The following is an 18,568-nucleotide window of genomic DNA, read 5'->3' as shown; positions in this document are numbered from 1 at the left end:
TGTCTTATATACGTCGTGGTTATTTTGAGGCACCAGTAAAGTCACAAGTATTTGCACTCTTGAAGATCATGGAGAACTATGTAGAGGGAAGTCTACAGCAGATCCATGATAAATCCCAGAGACATCAAGTGGTAACCTCAGACATTCCTTTGCCAAGCAAGTGATGCAGCTTTGTAGGTTAGGACACATGGCCCTGTTTGAGTGGGTCTGGAGAAGTCTTTCACAAGACAGACAGGTTGCATAGGTGCCTAGCTAAGACCTGCCCTGGAGAGGGCCCTTGGGGCCTTGCTTGGGAGGAAAGAGAGCATCCTCAGGCCAAAGGGATACTGATACCTCTAATGTCCATGATCAAAGGCAGAACTCGGAAACCGCTAGCCCTCAGAACAAAACTGACCCATCAGTGTGTTTAATTTGGCCTGTATGTAATAATGAATAACATTTTTAAATCATTCATTTTACATCCAAGTCCAAATTTCTAGCTTGTCTTAAAAATTCATAAGACCTCCTTCATTCCTATGTGGCAGCGTTGGCAGGCACTGAACACTCACTGCCCTGTCAGAGGCACCACCCCGAGCACTGAGACTCCTTAATGACAGATCTTGCTCTGTTGTTTCTCTAATAGGATAGTGATGCAGTAGAATGTTTTGTATACCCATGTTGCTCTGAAAAGTGGAACAATGAAAGAACTGAGAAGGTAGAACATTTCAAGTAAGAGCTCTCATCACACTTCGTGCAGGATATTCTGCTGACCTCCTGGCTTTTGTAGAGGGCTACGTTTGCTACCCTAGAGCCAAAGAAAGACATTTGGAAGGAGAAAAAGGGTGCCATGTCAGCTTAAAAAAAAAAAGTGTCAGTCTAGGGCAAAAGGGCCAAGATAGGGAAAAGAGGAGAAAGGAAGATAGGAGCTTTCCACCAACTAGACACCCTAGCAACCCTCAGACATATGCAGGAGGTATAGATGGTACCTCTGATGAGATGGACTAGTCTGGAGGTGAGGGAGTTCTCCGCTCGGCATGGTAGTCAGGGCCAGCCTCCCTGAAAGGACATTTTGTGTAGTGGGAGGGAGGGGACTCAACAGGGCATAACAGAACAGGAAAAACTCAGGTCTTAGAGCCAAACAGACCTGGCTTCAGATCCTGGCTTTGTTACTTAACCACCTCCATCACCTTAAAGGAGGTTTTGGAACCTCAGTTATCTTATCTGTCAGATGGGGATTGGTTGGCTGGCTAATTTAACAAATCTGTATTGGGGGCGCCTGACTTTACTTTCTGTGCTGTAGATCAGGAGTGAGCAGGTAAGGCTGCTGCTCTCATGGTGTATACATATTAGTGGAAGAAAACAGACGGTAAGCAGGTCATTATTTAATTATCTGGTGGTGATAGTGTGTATTAGTGATTTATACCTTGGCTCATTTCCAAAAAAGGTTGGAGACAGTACTAACATCTCGTGACATGTGACAATTTAATGAGAAAATATATGCGGAGTGTGTACCCCTGTGCCTGAGTATAGTCATTCATTTTACAAATTCTTAAGGAGCTCCGGTTCTGGGTCAGGCCCTGTCCCAGCTGGGGGCTTGATGGAAACAAACACGTGATTCCCATCTAATGGGATCTGGAAAACCAGTGCCCTCTGGCCTTTGTAGGTCAGCTTCCTGGATACCCATCGCAGTAGGGGCGGCTGAGGGCATCTTCACGGTGGATAGGCGGCGTAGCAGAAAGAGAAAGGAGTCATCATTCCAAGCCCCGAGTGCAAGTCCCCCGTGCCACTCCTGGCTGTGTGACGGTAGGGCGGCACCGTCACCTCCAGAGGCTGAGGAACCTCGTCCACAGCACTGCAGGGAGAATCGAGGTCCGGGGTGGACCCAGGATTGCCTTTGCCTCCTGGGGCTGGAGCTCACGCCCTTTCTTTGGTTTCTTGGGCTCCAGACCACTCGGCCCTGAGTGCGGCGAGGACCCTGTTCGTGGATGTGGAGGAGCGCGAGCCCGAGGCCATGGACGTGAAGGAGAGGAAGCCGTACCGCTCGCTGACCCGGCGCCGTGACGCCGAGCGCCGCTACACCAGCTCATCCGCCGACAGCGAGGAGGGCAAGGCCCCGCAGAAGTCCTACAGCTCCAGCGAGACCCTCAAGGCTTACGACCAGGACGCCCGCCTCGCCTACGGCAGCCGCGTGAAGGACATGGTGCCGCAGGAGGCCGAGGAGTTCGGCCGCGCAGGTGAGGGCGGGCCAGGGGCGGGGCTTGGGCAGGCATGCGCACAGGTGTGCACCTGGGCGCACGCGCAGGCGAGCAGGCAGGCGAGCCCCCGTGGAGAACGCCGGGTCAGCACCAACTCTCCGCTGGTTTGGCACCTTTATCTGGTCGAAGCCTGCCCAGTAGTTCTTTTTTTTTTTTTCCAGTGCTCACCTTCCTTGTGGGCATAATGAGGTGGTTAGGAGCTAGGCTCCGTGTCAGACTGCCTGGGGTTGAGTTCTGAGCCAGCACTCGCTCTCCTCAGAGCCTCAGTCCCCACCTGTTAGATGGCCCTGAGTAGTCGCTGCTGCGCTGAATTGTTGTGACCTAAAGCGGTAAGTGTGACGACGCCAAATGCTGAGTAAGTCTTAGCTATTAGTTTTGTTATTTGTTTCTGCATTTATTCATTCAACAAACACATCTTAGCACCTTCCTTGTGTCGAGCGCTGTCCTGACCTTGAGAGGTAGATGCGCCTGAGATAGACATAAACGTTTAGTAATGTGGGGATATCCTGGTGCCTCATTCCCTCACTTTCACTCCACACACAGAAGTCACTAAAGTCTATCCATTCTACACCAGAATAGCTTTCACATCCGTCCCTCTTCTCTGTTCCCTCTGCCACTGTCCAGATTCAGGCCACCATCATCTCTGGGAGGGTTGACTACAACCCGTCTTTACTCAGTGCTGCCCCTCTGGGCCATTCTCTGCACTGCAGCTAACGTGAAGTTTGGAATGACTGCATTGCCCTTCACATTAGCTCCTTAAACTGACCTGAGAGGGCTTTCCCCAAATCAGTTTCTCCCTGGACTGTTTTATCCTCTGCTTCTCCACACCCCATCACCCATGCTCCAGCCCTGCTGGACTGCTCATTATTCCCATACCTGCTGCAGTGTATGTTCCTTGCCCTGGTGCCTCAGTGATTCTTGTTTTACTGCCTGCAGAGCCTTAAGCCCTCTTCAGTGTCTGGCGGGTCACTACAAGCCTCTGACAGTTCGTGCACCCTATCCTAATCATGCCTGGCCCTCTTCCCTTCCACAGACAGGGCTAGCTGGGTGTTGTGCTGTGTAATTTATATACATTTTGGCATTGTTATTTCCTCCTCACAACAGCCCCAACAATTCATTCACACAAGATCACAGAGGGAGGAGGAGCTGGTCACAGACATGCCCCCAAATACCCTGAAGCCTACCTGGCCTCACCCACAGGCCTGGATCCACGTGAAAGCTGACTTGTTAGCTAGGCTGCCTCTTGTGCTTTAAAGAAAAAGGATCTTCAGCTGTGTCCCATTTCATGATTAACAGCTGATTCTGGCATGAGACAGCTCTGGATTTGAATTCTAGCTCTGCCATTTTTATTCCCTTCAGTGTCTTCACCTGGGCAATGGGATAACAGTGATGATCCTCATTGTAGGGTGGGGAGGGAGGATTGATAAGGACCGTAAGTAGAGTGCTTGACACTTGCATGGAGCAGTCGCTTCATAAATGCTGCCTGCTACTAATTGTCACCTCTGGGCCTCAGTGAAGGGAAAGGACAAATGGTGTCAGAGCCTTCCTCCAGCTCTGTCCTCCCCATGCTTGTTAGAGCTCAGAGAGCCCTGCCAAGCCCAGCTTGGCCCACATTCCACCCTAGCACATGGGATTCCAGAAGGAGCCCCTCTTATCTTCATAAATAACAAACAGGAAACATTCTCAGCTCACAGGGAGGCTTGAGTATTGAGTTTACAAAGTTCTCTCCTTCTCATTACCTCCCTGGAGCATCAGAAATCCTGTGAAGCAGCAGGTCATCAATTATCATCCCATTTTAAAGACAAGAACACTGAGGCCTGGGAGATGTCACCCACCTAAGGTTGCACAGGTAGATGTTGAACGAATTAAAGTGTCAACACGTGATCCAGGCTTCTCCAGAAAGAGGCCAAAGGGACTTAAAGCAAACAGATCACAAGAACTTCTCACATTTGATGAAATAAGTCTTCTAAACTCACATATCATAGGGACTGGGCTGGCTGGACAGGATCCCTGAGCCCTTAGCAGCAGCCCTCACCTTGCATCTGTCCAGTTCTGGGCTGTCTCAGCTCACTCATACTGATGCTGAGTCTGGCTGCTTCAGAGGATATGCAGGGCAAACTGTATGGAAATCGATGCAGCCCTGGCTGTTTATTGCAAATGAATTTGATTTTTCACTTCATGTAGCAGTCATTCTTCATAACATGTGACTGGCCTCCCTTGAGAGGGCCAGCCCCGAGGAGCAGGGAGGTGGGCTGAGGCAGGCGGAATGGTGGCAGAGAAGGGAGGGGGACAGGATAAGGGTGGGCAAAGACCAGAGGGCATCAGATGGGGCAGCCAGGGAGTGTGGTGTGCGGGGAGGGTAGGAAGCTGACCGGGGGATTGAGGCTCCAATTGGGAGTTTTCTTCTACTTAGGAGGAGAGCAAAAGAGGAGAGCAGACTAAAGCATGGCATTTAGGGGTGATACTGAAAATATTTAACTGGCTATGGCCAATGAGAATGTTGGCTTAGCTAGGAGCTTGAGCCCAGAAGCCCCTGCTGTGCAGCCTGCTGATGTTAACCGTTAACCGTTAAGTAACTAGGTAGGTGGTGTTTATAAGGAAGGGGCTGGAAAAGGCAGAGCCCAGGCTGGGGACACTTGATGGGGAGACCGGGCATCAGTTATTTGCCAGCCACTGTGGACCGATTTCATACCTTTAACCTCAAGCCAAGGCTGTGCCAGCATGAACCACCCCTCCCCCTGCTGCCAGCCTCACAGCTTTCCCTTCAGCAGGTGTCCCAGCTGGTTTCTCCCCTCACCTTCCCTATCCCTTTCCCCTTCTCCCAGAGTGCAACCAGAGTGTGTGTGTCCAATTATTTAACCAGCTTTCACTGAGCACCTACTCTGTGCCAGGCAGGATGGGTGCTGGACACAGAGCTGACTAGGACCCTCGGGGAGCACAGGGGTTACTGGTAATAGTAATGCACACGATGGTGAGAGGAGCCCATCTCTGCTGGTCTCCTCCTACCTGGCTGCCGGTTCCTTCTCCCTTTCCTATGTCCTGGCCCTGCTTGTAGGATCCTTCAAAGCTCAGGCATCCACCTCTTCTCTCCCCCTACTCCACCCTTTGCACTTACTCTCATCCGAAAGCCTCTCCTCTGAGCTCCCACCCAGACACCCCACCCTCTGCCTGTGTGCTCCCAGAACACTCTCTGGGTTCCTCCCACTTTGGACTTTCACCCCTAATCATGGTTTGGGTTGTGTCTCCCCCACTAGACCGTGAGCTCTGTAAGGTCAAGCTCCGCGCCCTGCTCATTGCTGTACATCAGTTGAGGCCCCAGCACAGCTTGGATTGGTGCTGGTCTAAGTCCATCTCCCAGAACAGTGGGTTAACCGGAATGTGACCCTCAGTGTCTTCATCCGCCCACTCCTCATCCCCCCAAACACTCGGAGGAGGAGAAGCTGTCCCCAAATAGACCCTGAATGAATATTCAGGACCAACATCAAGGCTGTGTTTCCCATGGAAGTCAGTATTCCCTTTGTCCCTCAAACACTGATCCCTGAGGGAACCCCCCTCATCCATGTCTTCCTGGACTTAGGCCTTCCCTGGTCCTCAAGAGACCTGTCAGCAGCCTACCCTTGGCTATGTGCTTGGATCCCAGGGTTACTCCAGAGCCTGCTGACTTCTGTCACAGCCCACCTGGCATGAGCAAGCAGAAGGCGGAGCCTCCCTCCTTGGGCAAGGCTCAGGATCTGGGCCAGGGATTATCTTCTACACTTTACTACTCCAGGCTTTCCTGACCTGGCTGGGGAGCCATTGACATCTCATGGACGAGGCTTCTGCGCTGCTTGGGAGTGCTCCTTGCTGGCTGGCCTTCCCTGGACTGGAAGAGGAGACCTGAAGCCTTCCATCCAATTTAGCAGATCTGTATTGAGCTCGTGCTGGGTTCTGGCTTGAGTTTTAGTCACAGGGATTTCAGAATGAGCAGGATGTGGTCCCTGACCCTGTGGGACCATCTACAGCAGAGGAGCCAGGCCCTTCAGTGGTTCAGCTCTGCAGGATGAGCAGGGCTGGGAACTCTCAGAGCGAGCTCAGAGGAAGAAGCAGTGACTTCTGCACAAGGTGTAGGATTAGGGGAGACTTCCCAGAGGAGGTGCCCTTTGCACTGGGCCTTCTATAATGGGTGTGGAGGGTTTGGGCTGATGGGGAGGGCACAGAGGGAAGGCCCGGACATGGAATACCACAGCGAGCTCCAAGGACAAGAATGAGTCCCGGGGTAGGGGTCAAGCTTCTGGTGGGGAGACCACCCGCCAGCACCCTAATCCAACTCCCCTGCCTTTCCTCCCAGGTGCCAACTTCACCCTGCGTGAGCTGGGGCTGGGGGAGGTGACACCCCCTCACGGAACCCTGTACCGGACAGACATAGGCCTCCCCCACTGCGGCTACTCCATGGGGGCCAGCTCCGAGGCCGACCTGGAGGCCGACACTGTGCTGTCCCCCGAGCACTCTGTGCGGCTGTGGGGCCGCAGCACGCGGTCGGGACGCAGCTCCTGCCTGTCCAGCCGGGCCAACTCCAACCTCACACTCACCGACACGGAGCACGAGAACACAGAGACTGGTGAGTGGCCCGCTTGGCCCGTGCTGGGTACTGGGGTTCGTGGGGCTGGGGTTTTAATTACAACATTGATCCTCTGCTCCATCACTTGGAGCTCTGGTGAAGTCGCTGGAAAATTGCTTTGCTCTTAGTGGTCAAAAGGCAGAGCCTCTTGCACAGTCGCATGAAATACTGGCCATTGATGACAGACCAGAGATTGGGTCTCTGCCCTTTCCTTCCAGATTAGAGCATGCCTAAGGGGCAGGGTTACTGCTGACAAGGTGCCTGTGTCCAGAAAAGCAGAGGGGCCAGGGGTTGCCCATCCCCCACAGCTTGTCCTCTGTGGCGTCAGCAATGCCTGGTCCTCCAGAGCCCTGCTCACACAGCCCTCTAGCCCGCACGTGACCAACCACCCTGGCTACTCGCCATGGTGCTGCCCCCCCCCCCCCCAGGACCTTATGCCGATCAGAGGATAGCTTTTACACAAAAATCATCATGTTGGAGTAACTTAAAACTCATGGGTTTTACTCCAGCTTTCCCAAGATGTCATGTGCAGATTTGGGGAAGTGCCGGCTCTGGACTCTATTCCACTGTCATCTCTGTAGCCGCCTCTTCCAAGGCCGGAGAAATGCTATGGAAGAAAAAGATGGCAACGTGTTCACATACCTCCTTTTTATGGGGAAGGAAAGGAGCTGGGTTTCAGAATGTTCCTCCTTACTCTTGGACCTCATTGGCAGACCTCTGAGGGGCTCTGAGTTAGACACAGCCCTGCAGCGGGCCGCTGAGGGCATCTCCCTTTTGGTGGTGTCTTGTGCCCCGCCAGTCTCTGGGCAGCTTTGTGGATGAAGTTCACATAGAGGAGGAGGACCCTGCTGGAGTCTGGCAGCAAAGGCTTAGGGAGGGTGGCAGAGAACAGGACAGCCTCCTTGCCTGGGAGAGGGCTTTACTTCTCAGGTCCAGTGAGGGGGTCTGCTGGTGCTTCTGAGCTTCCCAAAGGTGGGAAGGGAGTGGAGGAGGGCAATCTGCACGAGAACTGGAAGAACCAAGCCAGCACCAGTGCTCCCTACTGGTCTCCAGCTCTAAATGCAGGATCCTGTGATTCCTGCCCAGGTGTGGGAGGAGTTGGGGTGGGCAGGGAGACACTGGTCTGAGGTGAAGGCTTAGGTGGGTTAGTCTCTAAAAAGGATGCTCCAGTGGGTTATGCATGACACAGTCCCAGATTTGGGATCAGGCAGGAGACTTGGTAAGGTCAGGGGTCAGGTGGAGAAATGTATCACCTAAAAGAATCAGGTGCAGCACAATTGCAGATATTCATTCCATCGCTGCTGCTGGAGAACTCGGAGTTTTCCCTAGGGACCCTCGCACCTGTTTGAGGGGTATGGAGCAGCAGGTCCCAGATACCAGCTTGGCAGTGTCACCCTCCCCTGACACCAGCCCTGGGAAGGGTCCGTGACTTCACCATCTGAAGGAGTTCCCCTCTCTGTGGCAGGGCCATCTACACTCCCTCACCCACCTTCCCACCTAGACCCAAGCCCAGCCGGAACCCCTCCTCTCTCCTCCCCACCACACTGAATTTGATGTGCAAGGCCTGTATGGAGAAAATGGTGTCTGACTAGGGGGCAGGAAACCTCAGTTCCATCACTGACCTGGCAGGTGCATTGGATAAGCTAGATCCTTTCTCTGGACCTCAGTTGTCCCATCTATAAAATCAGTAGTTAAAATGAAATCAGCATTCCCTGTATTCTGAGAATCTTAATACTTGGATCGAAGGAGGGGAAAGGGAGGTGAGTGCTCTGTGGTCAAATAATGTAGGAAACACTGAGTTAAAGGAATTTACACCAGTTTCCTTACTGCAGGACTTGTCAGAGCCTTTAATATGCTAATATCCATGCAGTTAACAAGGAGGATTTATATGCTGCATTCCCCAAGTGTCTGGTGGTGGTAGTGTTCCAATGAACACTTTCGGGGAATAAGTGAGTAGAATCATCTGCAAGCCCTTCTAGATCTAGGATTCTGTGATTCTGTGTCCTTACATTTGCACAAGAGGAAAATGATAATAACAGTAATAATAGTTAATACCTGCTGCTGATTATTAGACCCCCAAGCACAATGCTAAGTGCTTTGGTTGTATGATCTCATTTACTCCCTCTACAACTCCTTGAGGTAGGTTTTTATTATCCCCATCTCTGTAGCCCAGAGAGGTTAAGAAACCTGCATAGGTCACACTGCTAGCAAGATGAGATTTGAACTCAGGCCTGTATAACTCTAAAATCTTGACTCTTGTAGCCTGAGTCGTAGTGAATTTCCTCTGCAGCAAAGCACTTGGGTTGCTTGTTCGTTTGAAGGCTTCTCGCCATGGTGACAAATAATCATTTTTCCATAAAGTCATGACAGAGTGAGGTGCATACTGCCCACATTATTGTATATTCTCTGAGAGCTGAATTACAGCTGAATTAAGCCTCTGTTGGATGATAATGACACAGTCAACGAGCCTGGAGAGCTTTAGCCTTTGATAACAGGGACAGGGAGATGGCTGCCTGCTTCCCTGGCCACACCACCCTCTCCTTCTGATCGTCCATCTCCACCATGGCCACGGCAGTCTAAGCCTCACTGTGCTCAGGGAAGATGGGCAGGCAAAGGAGGTGAGCAGGTGGGTCTAACAAGTCATACCTTCCAGGCCTGGACTTCCCACCCTAGACTTCCCATGGGTGCTCCTGCACCTGTCCGCTTGCTCCCAGTTGGGAAGTTATATTAACCACTTTGTTAGACGTGGCTCTAAATAACAACAGTACCATACTGACAGTGAATGTGCCATAAGAATGGCTCCCCTTTATCCACTGAGGAGATTGACAGCTCTCTTGTCAACCTCAACGTACAACTGAGGACTGGGGCTCAGCGAGGTGACGGGTACCGGGGCTGTGTGTCTAGCTGAGAGGGAACCAGGCTCTACACAGCCGTCTCCTTCTTTCTGGCTCTCCCTCCCTTCCTCCTGCTCCTCCTACTCTCATGTCTTTCTCCCCTGCCCTCCTCTCTTTCTCTTGTATTCATCCTCCTGGCCCCAGCTCTCTCCTTTTTCTCTGATGAGAACTCAGATCTGACCATTAAGACAGGGCTGGACCCCACTGGGCATGTAAGCCAGTGCATCGCTGCCACTTTTCAGTAGAGGGAGGCCATGGCGAGGGCCTGCCCATGCATCAAGTCACTGCACATGCACCATTGCCTTTAATCATCATGACAATGCCCTGGCATTCCCATTTCCCAGATGGGAAAACTGAGGCTCCCAAAAGGTCAACTGACTTTCCAGAGACTGTACAACCAGTCATTCAGCAGGTCATCAAAGCTTGGATTTGAACTCAGTTCTTTCCGATGCTATAGTCTGAGCTCTCTGCCCACCTCCGTTTGAGCCAGCAAGAGTGTTGGACTCTCAGTTGAGAACAGAAAGGCATGACCCCTGGCAGCTTCCAGCCGCAAGAGCATTGACTCTGCCTGCACGCCCAGCCTTGCATTACTCAATAGTAATTGTCAACAGTATTGATAGTGGTGGAGGCTTTTGCTGAGGTCGTGGTGATGTTGCACGTAGCTGCCATCAATAATAACTTTTATGAGGTCCATTAAAGCCAATTTCTGCCCCTGAAGGTTAATGTCAGCAGCTTTTATGTCACTGCTTAATATTCAAAATAAATACAGGATTGACTGGGTAATGTAAACACAAATCTTACCCCTCAGGGCCATCAGGCGGAGCCAGGCCTCAGGCCTCTCCTGCCGATGGGGCCACAGCAAGGAGGAGCTGGCCTCACGCCAGGCACACAGTTGGCATCTGATAAATGCTTTTTAGAAAGCAGAGGTTGCAATTTGGGCTCCATTCAGGTTGACACAGTATCTCTTCAGTAGATTCCCTCTGTGGTTTGTTCTATAGCTATGCCGGACTCCCTCTGTGTGCCAGGCAGGCATTGTTCTAGAATCCAGCATCTAGATGAATAGCTGGAGAGGGGAGCTGTGACAGCTTTGCGGCCCTGCCTGTAGCGGAGGTGTAGCTGGCAATGCAGTGGGGTGGAAGGAGGTGGTTCCAAAGTCTAACCAGGAGACTTGGTCTCAAATCCTGTCTGTGTCGTGTCCCAGCTCTGAAACCTCAAGCAAGCCCCCTTAGGTCCTGTGCTACATTTTCCTCTTTTCTAAAATGATGTGCCAGTGATCACTGAGGCTGGGAGGGGGGAAATGGGGAGTTAGTGTTTAATGGGTATCGAGTTTCAGTTTGGGATGATGCAGATGTTCTGGAGATGGATGGTGGTGATGGTTGCATAACAACATGCATGGACTTAATGCTGCCACATTGTACACTTAAAAATGGTTAAAAGGGTTCTGTATGTTTTACCACAATAATAACAAAGTACAAAGACAGTATGTCCTCTTTCTTCCTTGAAGTGTGGCCGGAAGCCTGTACTATATAGCATTTGCCAAGCGGTGTTGATCCTTAATTCATGCTAGCTATTAATATTAATTGTTTAAAGAGCTGTGAGATGACAGCAAAAGGAGCCATTCGTTTTGCCCTTAGGGTACAAAGGCTCATTCCTTCTTTCTGCTCACTAGGCACCTGGGCTTGAAGGCCAGTGGGGATGGCGCTGAGCCCCAGGGATCTGAGAAAGGCATCCCCGCGGAGGCAATTGCCGGAGACCAGGCTTGGGGGCATGAAAAGGCATGGTGGGTCTGGGGAATAGTGAGAATTTTCTCCCAGCTTTAGTCCCAGAGGCAAATTGAGAAATTCAGTTAGAAAAGAAACACTGAAACAGAATCACAGTTACCCCCAAATTATCAAGCAGCCTGGGTGTCAAAAGGGAAATTACTAGTTAACCTAATTAGGCAGCCAAATTGCTTACTGAGAGTCAGTAGATTAGGTGAGCATCTCCAAGCACAGTGAGAAAGAAGTTCATTACCAGTTTAACTCCATTTATCCTCTACCCTCCCTGGCCACATGCTCATGAGACTTAGCTATTCTTAACGGAGTTTTAACCTGTCATGAATTCCCTAAGCAGTCAGAGTTCTGCAGCTGCCGAGTCATTGGGCACCAGGCTCCATTTTCTAGGACCAGGAGCTGGGTTCCTTCAGCTAGAATGGGGATTACACCCCTATATTTGACTATCCTTGTTGCCCTGTGAGCAAGCCCATACTCCCTCCCAGAATGCAAAAGTGCCCAGTGTTTTCAGGGAATTAGACACTTACTGGACAGAGTTAGTCATGTAAGGAGGACTGTAAGCCTTCTAGTCCCAAAAAGGTTTGAGAAGGGTCTGGTAGAGTCAGAGCATCTGAGGATCTGGGAGCTTAGAATCTTGGAGACAACAAGCCCATTGATTCTTAACCTTTCCCCACTTCTTAGTCAAGAAAACTAAGATTCAAACCTGATTACCACCCCCTAAAATAATAAAAATAAAAAATAAAATTTAAAACATCAAAAAAAGAATGAAGGGAAAAAAAACAAAACTAAGATTCAGAGAGGTTAGGTGACTTGCTGAATGTGGCACATCTAACAAGTGGCAGAGCCAGGATTTGAATCTCAATCTGCCCTGCTCCACTGTCCATTTCCTTTGTTGACCACTGCACTCTCCAGTTTGTTCTGTTTTATAGAAACATGTTTTTATTAGCTCAACACTAATAAAATATATACCATCTGGGAGATGATTCTAGCTGTATCCAGAATATAAACTTCTTTGTCAGTGTCAGAAACTGCCAGAAAAGAAATTGAATCCATAGTCTGGTAGAGCTAATCAGAACCTAGAGATCATACCAGGCCACCCTCTAATTGTGACGTGCCAGAGAAAAGACATTTAATGTAGGTATTGCAAAGTTTTAAGAGAAAAATTTCAAGCAGTAGGAATCTGAGATGGGTTTATGGAAGAAGTGCTGGTCCCTGGGCTTTGAGGGATGGGAGGGACTTTAACAGGTCAGGAAGGGGAAGAAAGGGCATTCTGGGTGGATGAAGGCATGGAGGTGGACAATGTCAGGTATGGCCCATGAGGCTGGGACATAGGTGTGTGAGTGGGAACATGGGGGCAGAATGTGCTGGGAGGGAAGGATAGACAGGTGAATTCCCTATAATTTAACAATGATTTGTTAGCACCTACTGTTTCAGGTATTGGGATTCCAGCATGATCAAAACAGACAAAACTGCCCACTCCTCAATGGGGAGACTGATGATAAGTTAAAAACTAAATTATATAGGATGTTTCAAGATGGTAAGTGTTATGGAGAGGGGCAGGGAGTGCTGGGTGGGGGAGGGCTTGCAGTTCTAAATATAGTGGCCAGAGGAGGTGTCACTGAGAGGACGGCACATGAGATGGGTGAGGGTGCTGGCTGTGAGGATTTCTGGAAGAAGAGCCATCCTGGCGGAAGAAGGGGCAGGTACCAGGGCCCTGAGGCAGGAGAGTGTCTGGCTTGTTTCAAAGCATCAAGAGGCCAGGTGGCTGGAGTGGGGAGGTCAGAGGGGGCATGGAGCAGGCCATTGCATGGAAAGCCCCCGGAGGCTCTGAGCTGCGGAGTGACTGGGTCTGACTAATACTTGGACAGGATGGTTCTGGAAGCAGTGTTGCGCTCTAGTGGGCTATGTTGAAGTAGGAGGCTACTGCGGTAACCTGGAAAAAGCATGGGGGCTCAGGCCAGGAGGAGGCATGGAGGTGGTGAGGGTGGGCTGTGTACCTGGTGAGGGGACCGAGCTGCCCTTCCCTGCCCTTCCCTGCCCCACCCTAGGGCCCCATTAGCAGTAAGGAAGACCTCAGTGTTCTTCGGTTCTGTGACCAAAATGGGGCTCACTTCTGACCCTTCTCCCCGCCTCACAGCTCCTTCAGCCCAGCAGCAGGGTCCTATAGCACTGGCTTGTCCCATGCCACTCCCCGCTATCTCTTACTTAGCTCACGGCCTCGTCCTGGACCACACCCCTTGCCCAATCCTCATACTGTACTCGCTCCATCCTGCTACTGAACGTCTTGGTTTCTGAGCTTGCTGCCCGACTCCCGCTCCCAGCCTCTCCATGCTGCCCACAGGAGACTCGACATTATCCTTCTGTTATCATCTTGGCTTCCCTGTGTCCGTAATTCCAGCCTGCCTTTATGCTTAGCTGCCCCAAACTGCCTTGCTCAAGTCTGACTTGGGGCGTCCTCTCCACAGCACCACCTCTGCTGGGATTGCTTGTGATCTTGGAGCTGGTGTCTGACAGCCACTAACGTTCTTGTGAGTGCCTTGTTAGGGCACTTTACAGACACCCCAAAACCACTCCCCACTGGTGCGCTCTGCAGCGCTCCCTGGTGGGCATTACATGCTAATACAGGCACATCCTGCTTCTGAACTGGGAGGAGGGAAGAAGAAACCGGGAGATTCAAAGCTACACTAAAATAAGATAGATTGCATTCTTGAAACTAGGTGAGGACTTGCTGTGTGTGCAGAGAGGCTTTTTGCTTAAAAGCAAAACCAGAGTTTTGCTTTTAATTTGAGCCAACATGACTTTCAGTTCCAGTGGAAGCAATGATATGCACAGTGACAACCTTCCTACCAAGACATTTGCAAGGCCTTGTTTCCTTTTGGAAGTTCACCTTTATCCAGGGAGAGTGGCTCTTGGCCGGTTTCAACTTCATATAACCCAGGATGACTTTGAGGAAGAAAGGGAGTAACCTGATGGTGGGAAAGAGCCTCCTGCCCACAGGAGCTTAGTTCCAGCGCTGTGGTGAGGAGTCCAGGGATGAATCTGGTTTTAATTTTAGGCTTGGTCATCAGACCCACTGTGATTTTGAGCAAGTTACTTTTCTCTGGACGTTAGTGTTCCCATCAGCCAAAGAAGTCATTGGAATCTCAGGCACAAGATAGCAGGGCCGGAGAATGGGCTTTGGAGTCACACTCAGAATCCCAGCTCAGCCACTCAGGAATTGGGTGATTTTGTGTAAATGACTGAATCTCACTGAACCTCAATTTCTTCATCTGGAACATGGGATTGAATACGTGTCTACTTCCTAAAGTTGTTAAGAGCTTGAAAGTAAGTGTGCACAGGAAAATCCAGGGCTTCATTTTCCCACCTGTGGATCCTAACTGGACACAAAACAAATGCTGCAACTCAACACCATCATTTACATTAATAACAGTGACTGGACCAGAGAACAGCAGAAATGAATCTGTTGCACAAAGTCAGGATAATTTTGTGAATTTTTATTTCAGTTATACTTTACATACAGCACCTGTACTGACTGCATTATCGTGTACAATGTATTTCTTACTGTGGAATTCAGTAAAAATGACAATAATAATAATAATAATAATAAGTTTAAAAGAGGCTACTTGGCACATAGCAGGATCCCCTTACAGAGAATGAGTGTCTGTCTGGGCAGGGCCTCATGATTCAGTTAAATGAAGCTGGGCTCTGGGATCCATGTGACTTAAAATGACAGACCTGGCCATCTCTCCCTCTGCCTTCCCAGCTCCTTCCTATGTAAATAGCCATCCGGTGACTGATAAGCCCTTTAATAGCTATGGGCAGCTGGAAAAGCACTCAAACAGGATGAGCTGACTTAGGAGGATACAGGGGGCAGGAAGGGTTATAAGCTGGGTTCTTGTAACCGGCTGAATCTCTCTGATCAGCGCAAAGGCAACTGGAGAGGAACCCAGGGCAAAGAGACATGAGTACCATGTGCAGCTAGCCTGTAAGATAGAATTTGGCTTCCGCCAACCCATGGATCCTTGCTGCAAATTCAATTTCATACCCAGGCAGATTGACCACAATGTAGACATGACTTTCTTTGCTTTGACTTTGGGCTGGGGGGAAGCATGTGGAGCAAAGGGTGAGGACAGGCTTGTGGGGTTCCCTATGGGTTTGGTACATGAACCACACTGGGGAGAGGGTGATGGTGATTACCCCTGGAAGCAGGCTCCATGCAAACCCCACAAAATACCACTTTTGGGAAGAGGTCTCAGAGAGGACCGGACCTTCCCCAGACTCTTTCCAAATTGACAGACCCAACCTCCTCGGATGAGCAGTGCTGAAGAAAAGGAGCAGTCAGCTAGCCCCAGGTCTGCCTCCCGCCTGTGTGGAGTTTAGGAAATAGCAAGATGTGTGTGATGGTTGATCCTGTGGGAATTCAGAGGTGAGGCCAGAGAGCAAAGCTGGGCTTCAACGTGGTGGAAGATGGTTCTGAACCTCTGGCTCAGGAGTTTACCCTTTCCCCTGAAGGTCATAAGAAACCACAGAAAAGGTTTAAAGCAGGGAGAGATCAGAGGTGGCAAATACCTTTCCCGATTCAGATAAGGACATCAGCCCATTAGATAGAGTTTGTTTTTCCCGTTCTGTGGATGATGAAATTGGGGCCCCCTAGGCCATGGATGGAACTGTGTTTCTCCCTAAATTGACATGTTGAAGCTCTAACCCCTAATGTGATGGTAGTTGGAAATGAGGCCCTTGGGAGGTAATTAAGTTTAGGTGAGTCCCTGAGGTTGGGGCCCTCCTGATGGGATTAGTGCTTTAGGAAGAGGGAGAGAGAGATTGCTACCTCCATGCACACACTGAAGAAAATCCATGTAAGCACACAGCAAGAAGGCTGCCGTCTGCAAGCCGGGACGAGAATTCTCACCAGAACCTGAGCGTGCTGGCACCTTCCAGAACTGTGAGAAAATACCTTGCTGCTGTTAACACCACCAGGTCTGTGATTCCCCAAACTGACTAAGACAGGCCCCAAAAGCTTACTTTAAGTAAATTGCCAGCCAAGAGTTCACAAAGCTGGTACCTAACCCAGGACGATTGGAATCCAAAGCTCTTACCCCTGGTCACGTTGCCACATGGAGACAGGAATGCAACAATTTGAGTGAATGACAGACAGTGTTTTTGTGGATTCAAAAGGTGCCAACATGCTAGACCACCCCCTCCAAAAAAAAAAACAAAAAAAACAGCAGCTCACATTTATTAGCACAGACTCTGGACAGGACTGCCTGAGTTTGAACCCCAGCTCTTCTGCTTATTAACTCTCTTACCTTGTGTTACGCAAGGCAAGTTTCTTAATCTCTCCATGCCTCAGTGTCCTCACCTGTAAAATGGGGGTGCTCCTACTGTCTGCCTCATTGTGTGGTGATGAATTAAATGAGTGTATAGAGTTAAGGCACTTAGAATAGTGCTTGGTACACAAGTAGTGCTGTGTAAGCTATAGTGTTGTTGTTGTCATCAGTTGTACAGCATTTTGTGATTTACAAAGTGTTTGCACATTTTGTTTGATGTTGGCAACCACCTTTGAGGTGAATATAAGTCTCATTGTTGTTTGAAAGTGCGCTGGGATCACACAGCGGGAAAGTGGCAGAGATGAGATTCAACCCCAGGTCCCTCTGACCCCGTACCCACGTACTGCCGTTCACAGCTGCAGGCACATCCCAGAGATGCTGCAAATTTGGTTGCAGACCACTGCAATAAAGTGAATACTGCAGTAAAGCAAGTCACACAGTTTTGGTTTTTGTTTTTTTTTTGGTGTTGCAGTGCATGTAAAAGTTATATTCACACTGTACTGTAGTCTACTAACTGTACAATAGCATTATTTCGAAAAATTTTATATACATACCATAAATTAAAAATACTTTATTGCTAAAAAATGCTAATCGTCATCTGATAATGCAGGGTTGCCACAAGCCTTCAATTTGTAAAAACCGAAATATCTGCCAAGTGCAATAAAATGAGGTGTGCCTGAATATACGGCAGCTGGTCAGCCTGGCTCCTTCTGCCAAAGACACGTTCCCCAGCTGCCAAGGCCAAGTGTGAAAAGACCCCAGCAGGCCTGACTGTCCTCCCAGTCTGCTCTGTGAGAAGGATCTCAGCCCAGGTTGTCTGTTCTGGAAGAAACTTCCCTTCAAAGAAATAACCAACGCCTTTATATTCCAAACACCGAGGAGGACTTTTCCTTCCATCGTTTGGCAGCCTGGCACCCACCTGAGATTGCTGCTCTTTGCTTTGTAGCACATTAACTACAAAACAAATTGCTTTCCTGGATGTGCCGCCAAGAAGGAAGTAATCCTATGGAACAAACCAGATTTGAAGTGTCATATAAAGAAAGGGCAATTGTTTATCATTCTAGCTGCTTGTCTGGATGGCAGAGGGAGGAGAGAGGAACCACCCTGGGTCTGAAGTGGGCAGTGGGAAGGGAGAGGAGGCTCTTCAAATGGGAACCAAATGGCCAAGTCAGAAGTTAGACAGCACGTGACTAGTGAGGCTCCTTGGGCATCCTCAGCCCTGCAGCTTTGCATGGTAGCAAAAGGAGAGAAACTGTTTAAGCCCAAGGGATTTACCCTTCCTTCTACCTGCATCCAAAACTTGCAATAACTTGTTGCCTCAGCACTAGAGTTAGTGCTAAAAGATGCATTTTAGTTGGAGAAAGTTATTATGTCATTTTTTTTCCCCCAACTCAATCTAACAAGCTCTGCAAGAGTCTTCCTTGGCACTTGGCTGTGTGTCACAGCTCACAACACCACAAATACCTGACACTTCATAAATTAACACACCGCCTCCTCAGTCCAGGGTGCCTGAGCTGACACCCTGACTTTGAGCCCTGACAGTGGACCTTTGCACTTGGAGCCTATGTCGGGGGCTGTTTACGGCTCTGTGAGTCACTAAAGGCCTCACGGGGCTCAGCATATAGTGGGACTCACGGCTAAGACTTATTACAGCAAAAGGATAGACAGCAAACCAGCAAAGGGCAAAGATCCACAGGGCGAAATCTGGGGAAACCAGGCACAAGCTTCTAAGAGTCCTCTCCTA

The 18,568-nt window shown here is 49.9% G+C and overlaps 1 protein-coding gene across 1 annotated transcript in view; it reads left to right on the top strand.

The window, feature by feature from the left end:
• Positions 1–18,568, top strand: part of TENM4 (teneurin transmembrane protein 4) — a 2,614,134-nt gene that overhangs the window by 2,238,377 nt on the left and 357,189 nt on the right. The window contains exons 13-14 of the mRNA XM_032488752.1: positions 1,926–2,213; positions 6,562–6,831. Of these exons, the coding sequence (XP_032344643.1) occupies positions 1,926–2,213; positions 6,562–6,831 (558 nt within the window). The remainder of the gene's footprint in view (positions 1–1,925; positions 2,214–6,561; positions 6,832–18,568) is intronic.

Source organism: Camelus ferus, chromosome 10 (genome assembly GCF_009834535.1).
Source record: "Camelus ferus isolate YT-003-E chromosome 10, BCGSAC_Cfer_1.0, whole genome shotgun sequence".
Taxonomy (NCBI): domain Eukaryota; kingdom Metazoa; phylum Chordata; class Mammalia; order Artiodactyla; family Camelidae; genus Camelus; species Camelus ferus.
Note: the sequence above shows the minus strand (reverse complement) of the source record. Positions and strands in the feature narration are given on the sequence as shown.